Raw genomic sequence first — 12,800 nt, forward strand, 5'->3', positions numbered from 1 at the left:
GTTACGTCTTCATAACGCAGTATTGCCCATAATGCCGTAATTTACCTATCTTAGTCTATCTTGCTTCATGTGCTATGTAGAAAGGCCTTAGGCTGAAATTTTACTATACCCTCCTTTAGGGACAGTGTTTATTAACGAACTATATTTTTCCGCTAGTTTTTTTCATTCATATGTATTGGTCGTACAATTTGTATTATTATATTAGCATTTTCAGATTCTTATTCTCTGAATCAATTACACTTGCACCTAAGAACGTGCTCGTTTGTTGGCAGAAACAACCTCGGTTTAATTATTTCTGGGTGTGCCAAAGCCTTTTGCAGAAATTGAGATTTTGTCCCGGTTTAAAATATGAATGGCCGTGTGCGTGACTGATGCTTGTGTTGTATCGTAGACGGAGGTACTCGGAGACGGAGGTTGAGTTAGGGGCTTCCGCCAGGGTTTATTAACACTTATCACTATCCCTGGTTCCCTCTTTACCCCTTCCACTATCCCCGTTCCTCCAGTGACCCCGCTTACGTTACGGGGTCTCCCTTATATACCCTCGGAGGGGTCATGTCGCGTGCACTGCCCAGCGCGTGCGACCCCACGTCCCGTGAGGTCACCGCACCTGACAGCGCACACGACGCCACCACTCTCCACTACTCCTCTACATCACCCCCCCCCGTAAAAAAAAACAGCCGACCCGGCTGCAATCAACCTTAGGGCAGCACGGCCCTTCAAGCAGAACAGTAACAACAAAAAAACAAAACAAATAGAGCCCGAAGGCCTCATCCGCCGGATAGCGCCGAACGGGCGCCAGGGGCTAGGCCCGCTGAACGGCCATCAGGGCCGTCACCGGAGCCGCACCCCCCTCGAGCGGGTATGCGCTGCTGGCCCGCTCCCTCGTGCGGTGTCCGCCACCCGTGCAAGTGGGCCGTCAGCGGGCAACAGGCCCACCGCCGTGGCCTCCGGTGCCTGGGGGGTCTCTGTCGGCCTCACTCGGGAGGGGCCTGGGGGCACACACACAGGTCGGACGTCACCTCCGTCAACGAGACCCGGCCGGTCAGGCACGCCGGATACATCATCAGCCGGCCGCTCCGGAATTGGGGGTGGATCCCCCAGGGTAGATGGAACATAACGTTTGAGCCGGGACGGGTGCACTATCCACTGCCTGCGACCGAATCGAATCCGGACGCATTGCGGCCGGCGGACCTCCACAACCTCCACGGGTCCCTGCCAAGGGCGATGCAATTTGGCCGATGTGCCAACGGGGACCTGGGGACAATGCAGCCACGCTTTTTGACCCGCTACCCACGGGAGGCCAGCTGCCTGGTGTTTTGGCAGCCGCTCATTAGCCGCCTGCCGGCTTGCGGAATTCTCGGCAGCGGCCTGTCGCGCCTCGCGCAGCCGGTCAAGTGCGACCTTCAAAGGGGTCGGCACCGACGACCCCTTCTTGGAGGAGCCAACGTCCATCTGGACGTGCACCGGGGGCTCCGGTTCCCTACCGTACATTAAATAAAAAGGCGAAAATCCCGTGGAGGCATGAGGGGCCAACCGATACGCCGCCAAGACCCCCGGGACGAACAGGTCCCAGTCTGACTGGGACGTGTTCACCTGGTGGCACAGCATGGACGTAAGGGTGCGGTTCAAGCGCTCTACCATCCCATCTGACTGGGGGTGGTAGGGCGAGGTGCGGATTTTCTTGGTGCCAAGGAGGTCACACACCTCCTTGAGCAACCTAGACGAGAAATTCCGCCCCTGGTCAGTCAACAATTGTTCCGGCGCGCCCTTGTCAAACACGTATCCCTGGACGAAGGCCTCGGTGATAGAAGAGGCCAACTGATCGACCAAAGGCCATGCCATGGGCCAACGTGTGAGGTACTCAACGCCCACCAAGAGGTATTTGTGGCCCCGTTGGGATGCAGGGAATGGCCCCAAAATGTCGAGCGCCACGAGCTCATTAACGCGAGAAACCCGGATGGACTGCAGCGGGGCCCAGTCCTGGACAACTGGGGCCTTCCTCCGCGCGCAGTCGTGGCAACCCTTCAAAATCAGTGCTACGTCACCCTCAACACCCGGCCAGTAATAGTCCCGCTTAAGGGTCAATAAGGTCTTGTGGTAGCCAAGGTGCATAAGCTTCTCGTGAATGGCTCGGGTTAATTTACCACGCAGGCTAGTGGGCACAACCACACAATAGCGTTCCAATTGGGCATCCCAACGCATGAGTAGTCCGTCATGCACGGCGATCGCCGGGGCAGCCGACGAAGCTAAGCTCCGGGCGTTATGTCCGACACGGCGCCGTAGCTTCAGCAGAGAGGAATCCTCCATCTGCAAGCCGGACCATACCTCCCGGGGAAGTCCAAGGCCGAAATCTGCGGTCGACGCCGCACCTGGAGGGGTGTCCGCCTCGGCCGACGCGACCAACTGGGCCGCGGCGTCCCCTGGGGCCTTGCAACGGCTAGAGCCCAGGGCGCAAGCACACCCGCCGCCTGCCGGCAATCGGGATAAACCGTCCGCATTTCCATGCTGTGTCCCCTTCCTATGGATTACATCAAAAGGGTAATCCTGGAGCACTTCGAGCCAGCGAGACAGCTGACCCGAGGGCTGACTAATCTTCAGCGAATATTGCAGGGCCGCGTGGTCGGTTCGGACCGTAAACAGCCTACCGTACAAATATGGTCTATACAACTGAACAAAATAAACTATGGCCAAAAGCTCCCTCCGGGTCACACAATATCGCTGTTCCGTCGAGGACAGAACGCGACTGCCATAGGCTACCACCCTCTCAACCCCGTCGACCACCTGGGCCAGGACAGCCCCAATTCCCGTGTCGCTGGCATCGGTATCGAGCAGGAAGGGTTTCGTAAAATCCGGGTACCCCAAGGGCGGCGCATCCGCCAAGGCCGTGCGAAGCGCCGCAAAAAGCCGCCTCCTCCTCCGCGCCCCAGTGAAACCTTTGTCCTTTGGCGGAAAGGGCGTGCAGTGGCTTCGCAATTGTCGCAAAATCGCGGACAAACCGGCGATAGTACGATGCGAATCCAACGAAGCTACGCACCTCCGCGACAGATGTGGGAGTCGGCCACGTCCGGACACAAGCCGTTTTATCCGGGTCCGTGGCGACACCTGACGTGCTAACAATGTGTCCCAAATACCTCACCGATGGTTGTAGCAAGTGGCATTTCTGGGGTTTGAATTTCAAGCCAGCAGTACGCACTTTGACGAACACCGCCTCAAGGCGTTGCAAGTGCTCGCCAAACGTACGGCCAAAAACAATAACGTCATCCAAGTAGATTAGACAAGACTCCCACTGCAGCCCCGCCAAGACCATCTCCATGAGACGCTGGAAGGTGGCCGGGGCCGAATGGAGACCCATAGGAAGCGATTGAACTCGAACAACCCCTGGGGCGTGCGGAACGCTGTTTTGGGTCTAGAGGCCTCATCCAGTGGCAATTGCCAGAAGCCGGAGAGCAAATCTAAAGTCGAAAAGAACCGCGCGCCCGAGAGGGCGTCCAAGGAATCATCCATGCGAGGCAATGGATATGCATCAGCCACCGAGATCTTGTTCAATCTACGAAAATCGACGCAGAACCGGAGACTCCCGTCCCGTTTCTTGACTAGCACAATGGGGGCACCCCAAGGGCTAGTAGATGGGGAGATGATGTCCGCCGCCAACATTTCCTCGACAGCCGAGCGGACATGATCTTTTTCCGCTGGGCTAAAGCGGTGGGAATTAAGTCGAATGGGGGCCGCGTCGCCCGTGTCTATGTGGTGGTCCAAAAGAGTAGTGCGACCCAGATCAAACTTACTTTGGCTGAACACATCGGTGAACCGTTCGATGAGGTCGCGGAGTTGCCGACGTTCCCCGAAGGACAACGAGGCATTCTCGTCGCACAACGTGGCGATCCATGATGCGTCGGGGTCCCCCGTGCGCATCACGCCCGCCACGACCCCTCCATCCGGGGCAGCGCTCTCGGGTGGAGGAGCCGGGGTTGCGTGTGCCAGGACGGCGCCGGCCGGGACTATGACCGGCAAGGGTCCCGAATTGAGGACCTGCAAAAAAGGTCCTGGCCCCCCGACACGGCTGTCAAGGCGCCCACCAACCCCTTCGTCCTTGAAAAGTAGCTTGACGGGGACAGGAGGATACCCGTCTCCGTGGAGCCCATTTCGAGCGGTTTGCGCAACCTAAGGGGTATCAGGATTTGTGACGCCGGTGGTACGGTCACCGGCACTTTATTCAAGGCCCGTACACCGGCGACCAAGGGAGACAGGACGGTAGGTGATTGTAGGAATTGCAGCCGCCTCCCTGACGGCATTTCCACACAGCCCTGGTCAACGAGAATTCGGATGGGCATCCTAGACAAAAAGTCGGTCCCCAAGAGGCATGGCACTGCCAAGGTCCTGGAGACCAAAATCGGCCCGGCCAACTCAATCTCGTCAACCCGAACCGACGCTACAACGTGGCCCAGGATGCCCAAACTGCCGCCGTTCGCGGCGACACAAGCCCCGCGAACCGGCCTTAATGGACCCACGCTGCGGGGTAGCAGCCCAAAAATGGCCTCAGAAATAATGGTGGCCGACGCCCCCGTATCCACCAGGAGGCGAACGTGCACCCCTTGCACATATCCTGCCACCGCTGAGGAGCCGGCAGCTGCCGCCACCATCCTATGCGCAAGCGCATCCCAGTGGCGGGTCTGTCTGGGCCATTGAGGGGGTGATGACGATGGTGCACCCGACCCTTCGAGGACAACCCCATGACGATGGGCCCTAGCCCCGCTAGATGCATGAGGTGAAGGGAGCGGCCGCGCAGATGATGCGTCGCGACTCGCCTGGGGCCCCGAACCCGATGCCAAGGAGGGTCTGGGAGAAGGTGGAGTCCCTTTTCCAAAGGCCCCCGGGGCATTCCGGCAGCCCCGCTCAATGTGGCCCCGCTGACCACAGCGGAAGCAGGCCACCGTGTCCGCCTCCTGTGGACGGGAAGGTCCCGGCCGCCCCCGCTGCTCCGGACGGCGACCACCCGTCCCCCTTCCTCGACGATCGGGCATCGCCAGGGCCGCGAGGGTGTCCCCCCCGTCCGGCGCCAGGATCCCCGCACACGCCGCCATCTGAGGCCGTTGGCGGAGGGAGAGGTGCGCCTGAATGTTTTCTGCGACCGCCAAGGATGTGATCTGCCGATCATTGTTGATCGACAGAGCAATTCCTAGCTCCCTTGCCAGGTCAAGCAGCTTCCCCAAGGCCATAGAATCAAGTGCCCTGCCGTACAGGTCAGGGTATGCAGCCTGCGCCAGGGCCAGGAGCGAGCAGCGGAAGGCCAGCGGCAGTTCCCCCTCCTCCCGCCGCCGCAATGAAAACTTTAGCTGCGCGGTGGACGGCGGCTCAAAAACGTTGGCCATTTGGATATAGGCCGCCGGGAGTGTAGCCCGATTGGCCGGATGGATGGACTTGAAGGCCTGCAGAGCCCTTTCGTCCAAGCAGGTCGGAAGCGCCGGCAAGGCCTCCTCCATGGACCAGCCGACCGACATGTATGCCGCGTCGAACCGGTCCTGGAAGGCCGACCAGTCGCCCCCTTGCGCGACAAACGGCGCAACGTCGGGTAACCTGCGCTGCCATTGGCCGCGCTGCGCCGCGAGGTGTGGAAGGCAAGCGGCACCTGCGGGCCACCCAGCGGACGCGACGTGTTGCGGCGGTGGCAGCATTGCGGCTCCCGCGGGCCACGCCGAAGACGCGGAAAGGTGCGGTGGTGCTGCGGCCCCCATGGGCCACGCCGTAGGCGCAGCGAATTGTGGCTGAGTTGCGGCCCCCATGGGCCACGCCGTAGGCGCAGCGAATTGTGGCTGAGTTGCGGCCCCCATGGGCCACGCCGTAGGCGCAGCGAATTGTGGCTGAGTTGCGGCCCCCATGGGCCACGCCGTAGGCGCAGCGAATTGTGGCTGAGTTGCGGCCCCCATGGGCCACTCCGTAGGCGCAGCGAATTGTGGCTGCGCCTGCGCTTTCGCGACCCACCGGTCAGCGGCGGCGTACGAAGCCACGGCGTCGTCCCGCGACGCGGCGAGGGACCACGGCGTTGCAGCCTCAACGGGCCACGCCGAAGACGCGGCGGTGTAATTCGGGCCTGCAGCGGCCCCCGCGGCCCACCCCGCCGGCGCAGCGAGGTGCGGGACAGCGGCCGCAGCCGCGGCAACCTCTCGCGATGCGGCGAGGCACCACGGCGTTGCGGCCTCCCCGGGCCACGCCGTAGACGCGGCGGTAAAACACGGAGCCGCGGTGGCCCCCGCGGCCCTCCCCGCCGGCGCAGCGAGGTGCGGGACAGCGGCCCGCAGCCGCGGCAACCTCTCGCGACGCGGCGAGGCGCCACGGCGTTGCAGCCTCCATGGGCCACGCCGAAGACGCGGCAGAATAACACGCAGCTGCGGCGTCATCCATGAGAAGGGACGCAGGCACGGCGAGGTGCAGAGCCGCGGCATCGCCGGTGTCCGGCCCCGTGAGCGCAGCGACAGGTTGAGCCGCGGCAGCACCCGCGGCCCATTCCGGCGGCACAGCGATGTACGGGGCAGCAGCAGCCGCCGCTGCCCACCCCGGCGGCCCGGCGAGGACGGCACGCGCGTACTTACCCTGGGCCCCCCCGGCGGGCGCCGCTTGATGTAGAGCCGCGTCGTCGCCGGCGGCTGGTCTCGCAGGAGCGGCGTGCCGAGAAATCCCGGCCGCGTCGGTGGAGAGACGCGGCGTCGCGGTCGCCATGGCAGCCGTAGCAGCGGCCGCATATGGCTCCCGAGCCAACATGGCCGCCGCGGATTGCGTCGCAGCCAACATGGCGGCCATTTCCGGTGGAGCGGTCGCTGGGGCCCCCCCGGCGGGTGCAGCTTGATGTAGAGCCGCGTCGTCGCCGGCGGCTGGTCTCGCAGGAGCGGCGTGCCGAGAAATCCCGGCCGCGTCGGTGGAGAGACGCGGCGTCGCGGTCGCCATGGCAGCCGTAGCAGCGGCCGCATATGGCTCCCGAGCCAACATGGCCGCCGCGGATTGAGTCGCAGCCAACATTGTCGATGTAGTGAATGGTAATTGTTGTTGCACTGATTGCTGTTGTTGCGGTTGTTGTTGTTGCGGTTGTTGTTGTTGCGGTTGTTGTTGTTACTGTCGGCGAGGCCTTGCGCTATCCAGAATCTGTATTGACGCTGGACGAATCCGATGAGCTAGAAAGCTCTTGTAGACGCATGTTCCAGTCGGAGGACGACATCACCATCATCACCACCATCATCACCTCGTCTTGATCTCGTCGCGAACCACACTTGTTTAATATTCCGTATCTCTTAACACGATGGCACATGCGGAACGGTCGTGATAACTTGTGCGCATATTCTTTGGTGAAGTCACGTAAAGTATTTTTCCGTAATTTTTGTTATTTTCTTTGAACCTATCTATGTGACTTTACCGAAAGACCCAAATAATATTCGCACAATAAGTTACCACGACCATTCCGCATGTGCCCTGGTGTTAAAAATAACAAAGGAGTTTTTTGTTATTTTTTGTTATTTTCTTTGAACCTATCTACATGACTTTACCGAAAGGCCCAAAGAATATGAATTCCTGCAGTCACGAAAGCTTTAAGTCGGTATTTATTGTGCGAAGTAACGGGTGGAGGCCCATGGTGTAAAGAGAGTCTTGGCGTATGTAATCTCCACCACTGGTAAGGGTGTGTTATCGCTTCTCGGCCTTTTGGCTACGATCAAGTGTAGTATCTGTTCTTGTCAGTTTAATATCTGATACGTACCACATTGTGGTACCTTATATTAAATTGATTTTTGGGACAGGGAGATGGAATAGGGGCTTGCTCCGTCCACTCCGCGCATCAACCCGGTATTGCAGTTTCTCCGGGAATGGTGCACCTCCCTGCTGGGGGAGGGATATCATCAAACAAAAGTAGACTATGTTGGGTTTGCAAACCCCATTTCCCTTCCATCTTCTCATTTGTGCCCTGGATAGCTGTCAAATTTCATAAATCTATCAAACTCTTTTCACAGGTATCCAGTCGGTGTGGGTCAAGAAGTAATATGTCATATGCACATGCACTTATATACAAACAGTTTGTTTTATCCTGTACTGCTCTGTTTGTTACGTCTTCATAACGCAGTATTGCCCATAATGCCGTAATTTACCTATCTTAGTCTATCTTGCTTCATGTGCTATGTAGAAAGGCCTTAGGCTGAAATTTTACTATACCTTCCTTTAGGGACAGTGTTTATTAACGAACGATATTTTTCCGCTAGTTTTTTTTCATTCATATGTATTGGTCGTACAATTTGTATTATTATATTAGCATTTTCAGATTCTTATTCTCTGAATCAATTACACTTGCACCTAAGAACTTGCTCGTTTGTTGGCAGAAACAAACTCGGTTTAATTATTTCTGGGTGTGCCAAAGCCTTTTGCAGAAATTGAGATTTTGTCCCGGTTTCAAATATGAATGGCCGTGTGCGTGACTGATGCTTGTTTAATATTCCGTATCTCTTAACACGATGGCACATGCGGAATGGTCGTGATAACTTGTGCGCATATTCTTTGGTAAAGTCACGTAAAGTATTTTTCTGTAATTTTTGTTATTTTCTTTGAACCTATCTATGTGACTTTACCGAAAGACCCAAATAATATTCGCACAATAAGTAACCACGACCATTCCGCATGTGCCCTGGTGTTAAAAATAACAAAGGAGTTTTTTGTTATTTTTTGTTATTTTCTTTGAACCTATCTACATGACTTTACCGAAAGGCCCAAAGAATACGAATTCCTGCAGTCACGAAAGCTTTAAGTCGGTATTTATTGTGCGAAGTAACGGGTGGAGGCCCCATGGTGTAGAGAGAGTCTTGGCGTATGTAATCTCCACCACTGGTAAGTGTGTTATCGCTTCTCGGCCTTTTGGCTAAGATCAAGTGTAGTATCTGTTCTTATCAGTTTAATATCTGATACGTACCACATTGTGGTACCTTATATTAAATTGATTTTTGGGACAGGGAGATGGAATAGGGGCTTGCTCCGTCCACTCCGCGCATCAACCCGGTATTGCAGTTTCTCCGGGAATGGTGCACCTCCCTGCTGGGGGAGGGATATCATCAAACAAAAGTAGACTATGTTGGGTTTGCAAACCCCATTTCCGCTGTTTGTCCGTAATTGGGTGCGTTCTCTCCTGTTTTGTTACCAGTCCCCTCCATCTTCTCATTTGGGCCCTGGATAGCTGTCAAATTTCAAAAATCTATCAAACTCTTTTCACAGGTATCCAGTCGGTGTGGGTCAAGAAGTAATATGTCATATGCACATGCACTTATATACAAACAGTTTCATCTTCTTGGTTCTTTCGGTAAAGTCACGTAGAAGGGAAGTAATAAAATAATAAAAATAAAACATAATAAAATAAAATAATTCTCACGACGTTTCGGCTACAACGCAAGCAGCCGTCTTCAGGTGAAGAATGAGACACTACCAAGCTAGGAGCGTATATATAAGTTGGGTTTGAGGTGGAAGAGCGCCTTAACAAAAGGAATGTGCATATGAAGAGGAATTTAGCATATTCATGGAAAATGCGTAGGAAGTGGGCGGGGGGGTTTCAAAGTCATATTATGCCCATGCATTATGCAGGATCAGCAGCACCAAGGGGGGGGGGGTGCAGGGAGTAGCATTAACAAAGGAAAGGAATGTTAATGATATGTAGCTGCAGTTACTAAACAACCACGTAGAAAACTAAAGTATAAACTACATAAAAAACTAAAGTATAAACTGCATAGCACCATCAGTATACTTACTATACTCTACAATAAGCTGAGTTACTAACAGCAAGTAATACATTACAATTCTACGTCGTAAAAATTATATAATATGCTTCCATCTAAACTTTATTCTCTTACATCACACGAGCATATACCGTACTATATACTGCCATAGATAAACCCAACATTAAATTATATACTGTATTGCTGTAAACCACCCTATACCTAATACATTTTAATATAACACTATGTATTATTCTACCCACCCTAATGTGTATCGAAATGGTTTATTACGTCCTTCCAATGATTGCTAAGCCAGAATCCATCTTCTCGGTTAAAATTGTCTCTGTGTTTGTATATGTGGATCGCCTCATGAACGAATCTCTCATGATAGCCAGATGGCTTGCAGAGAACCTCTGTCTTGGAGAAGTCAATATCATGTGAGCCCACTGAGTTGTAACAGTGATCTGCCATGGCTGAGGTGTTTGTCCTACCGTGTTTCAGGTCAGCTTTATGTTCACGGATGCGGCCCGAGACATGTCGTTTGGTTTCCCCAATGTAACTGCTACCACAGAGGAAACTTAGTTTGTAAGTATACTGATGGTGCTATGCAGTTTATACTTTAGTTTTGTATGTAGTTTATACTTTAGTTTTCTACGTGGTTGTTTAGTAACTGCAGCTACATATCATTAACATTCCTTTCCTTTGTTAATGCTACTCCCTGCACCCCCCCTTGGTGCCTGGCTGCAGAAGGTTTCAACGAGAACTGTTTGGTGTCATCATGGACAAAATAGAATACAACAACAAAATTCAAGAACTACTCAACGATGGCAGCTATACAAAAATAAAAAGAGACCCCACCAACAGCCTCGTCACTAAAACCAACAAAATCATTTCTGATTCAACCGCATTATTTGATCAGACCAAACAGTTCTCGTTGAAACCTTCTGCAGCCAGGCCACCAAGATTATACGGCTTGCCAAAGATACATAAAGAAGATACACCTCTTCGTCCCATTGTCTCTACTATCAACTCCCCCACCTATAAATTGGCTCGTTTTTTGTCTGAAATCCTACGGCCTTTCACTGGAAAAACCACCTCTGCGGTACTAAACTCTACTGACCTGGTATCGACAATCAAGGGGATTGCCCTGTCCCCAGACGACCTGCTTGTCAGTTTTGATGTGGTTTCCTTATTCACCAAGGTTCCTGTACCTGACACCATCGCAATCATTGAAGACTTGGTTCATCATGGACTGAATGCTGGGGTACCCCCCCTGGTGAGACACTGCTTAACCAATACATACTTCACCTGGAATGAAACTTTCTACAAGCAAACTGAGGGCACCCCAATGGGCTCCCCCCTATCTCTGGTTGTAGCCAACATCTTCATGGAGAAATTTGAGACGGACGCCATCCAGACTGCCACTCTACGCCCGACCTTATGGAAGAGGTACGTAGACGACACTTTTGTCATCTGGCCACATGGCCGTGCTGCTCTAGACCAATTTCTCGACCACATCAACTCCATACACCCAGCCATCAGATTCACCATGGAAGTCGAAAAAGATGGCAAGCTACCCTTTTTGGATGTCCTAATCAAAAGGAGACCTGATGGTTCAATGAGCCACTCTGTCTACAGGAAAGCCACCCATACGGATGCTTACCTAAAACCGGATTCCCACCACCATCCATCCCAGAAGAATTCCCTCATCAAGACTCTATATCATAGAGCCCAATGCATCTCCGACCATGAACACATTGCCAGTGAACTCAAACACGTACGCCAAGCTCTTAAGGCTAATGGTTACTCCGACTACACAATCCGCAAAGCCATCACTCCAACCATCAAGAAGGATCCTGTTGAGGAGCCTTTCAAGACCATCACCTTACCCTACATTGCTGGGGTCACAAAAAAGATCTCCAAAATCCTGATTAAACACAAGATCCAGGTCCGATTCAACACAGTACATAAAATCCGTGATCCGGTACTGTCTGTAAAAGATGTGGTTCCAGACATACAGTACCCTGGCGTCTACAAACTAAGTTGCCTCTGTGGTAGCAGTTACATTGGGGAAACCAAACGACATGTCTCGGACCGCATCCGTGAACATAAAGCTGACCTGAAACATGGTAGGACAAACACCTCAGCCGTGGCAGATCACTGTTACAACTCAGTGGGCTCACATGATATTGACTTCTCCAAGACAGAGGTTCTCTGCAAGCCATCTGGCTATCATGAGAGATTCGTTCATGAGGCGATCCACATATACAAACACAGAGACAATTTTAACCGAGAAGATGGATTCTGGTTTAGCAATCATTGGAAGGACGTAATAAACCATTTCGATACACATTAGGGTGGGTAGAATAATACATAGTGTTATATTAAAATGTATTAGGTATAGGGTGGTTTACAGCAATACAGTATATAATTTAATGTTGGGTTTATCTATGGCAGTATATAGTACGTTATATGCTCGTATGATGTAAGAGAATAAAGTTTAGATGGAAGCATATTATATAATTTTACGACGTAGAATTGTAATGTATTACTTGCTGTTAGCAACTCAGCTTATTGTAGAGTATAGTAAGTATACTGATGGTGCTATGCAGTTTATACTTTAGTTTTTTTATGTAGTTTATACTTTAGTTTTCAACGTGGTTGTTTAGTAACTGCAGCTACATATCATTAACATTCCTTTCCTTTGTTAATGCTACTCCCTGCACCCCCCCTTGGTGCTGCTGATCGTGCATAATGCATGGGCATAATATGACTATGAACCCCCCCCCACCCACCTCCTACGCATTTCCCATGAATATGCTAAATTCCTCTTCATATGCACATTATTTTTGTTAAGGCGCTCTTGCACCTCCAACGCAGCGTATATATAAGCTCCTAGCTTGGTAGTGTCTCATTCTTCACCTGAAGACGGCTGCTTGCGTTGTAGACGAAACGTCGTGAGAATTATTTTATTTTATTATGTTTTATTTTATTCTTTTTGGTTCTTTCGGTAAAGTCACGTAGAAGGGAAGTAATAAAATAATAAAAATAAAACATAATAAAACAATT

General features: G+C 52.8%; 1 protein-coding gene and 2 non-coding genes across 3 annotated transcripts; 2 read left to right on the forward strand and 1 right to left on the reverse strand.

Annotated features, from left to right (window-relative positions):
• Positions 1 to 917: 917 nt before the first annotated feature.
• Positions 918 to 5,672, reverse strand: LOC133342164 (uncharacterized). The gene is made up of 2 exons (XM_061551132.1): positions 4,806 to 5,672; positions 918 to 989 (listed from the first exon to the last, which is right to left on the reverse strand). Exons 1-2 carry the CDS (start codon positions 5,670 to 5,672, stop codon positions 975 to 977), a joined length of 882 nt encoding a protein of 293 aa, XP_061407116.1. The 3' UTR covers positions 918 to 974.
• Positions 5,673 to 7,670: 1,998 nt separating this feature from the next.
• Positions 7,671 to 7,861, forward strand: LOC133342449 (U2 spliceosomal RNA). The gene has a single exon (XR_009755136.1). It is a non-coding gene; the product is annotated as a U2 spliceosomal RNA (small nuclear RNA).
• Positions 7,862 to 8,867: 1,006 nt separating this feature from the next.
• Positions 8,868 to 9,058, forward strand: LOC133342473 (U2 spliceosomal RNA). The gene has a single exon (XR_009755157.1). It is a non-coding gene; the product is annotated as a U2 spliceosomal RNA (small nuclear RNA).
• Positions 9,059 to 12,800: the final 3,742 nt, after the last annotated feature.

Source organism: Lethenteron reissneri, chromosome 14 (genome assembly GCF_015708825.2).
Source record: "Lethenteron reissneri isolate LAM-NWPU_2019-01 chromosome 14, ASM1570882v1, whole genome shotgun sequence".
Lineage (NCBI taxonomy): Eukaryota > Metazoa > Chordata > Hyperoartia > Petromyzontiformes > Petromyzontidae > Lethenteron > Lethenteron reissneri.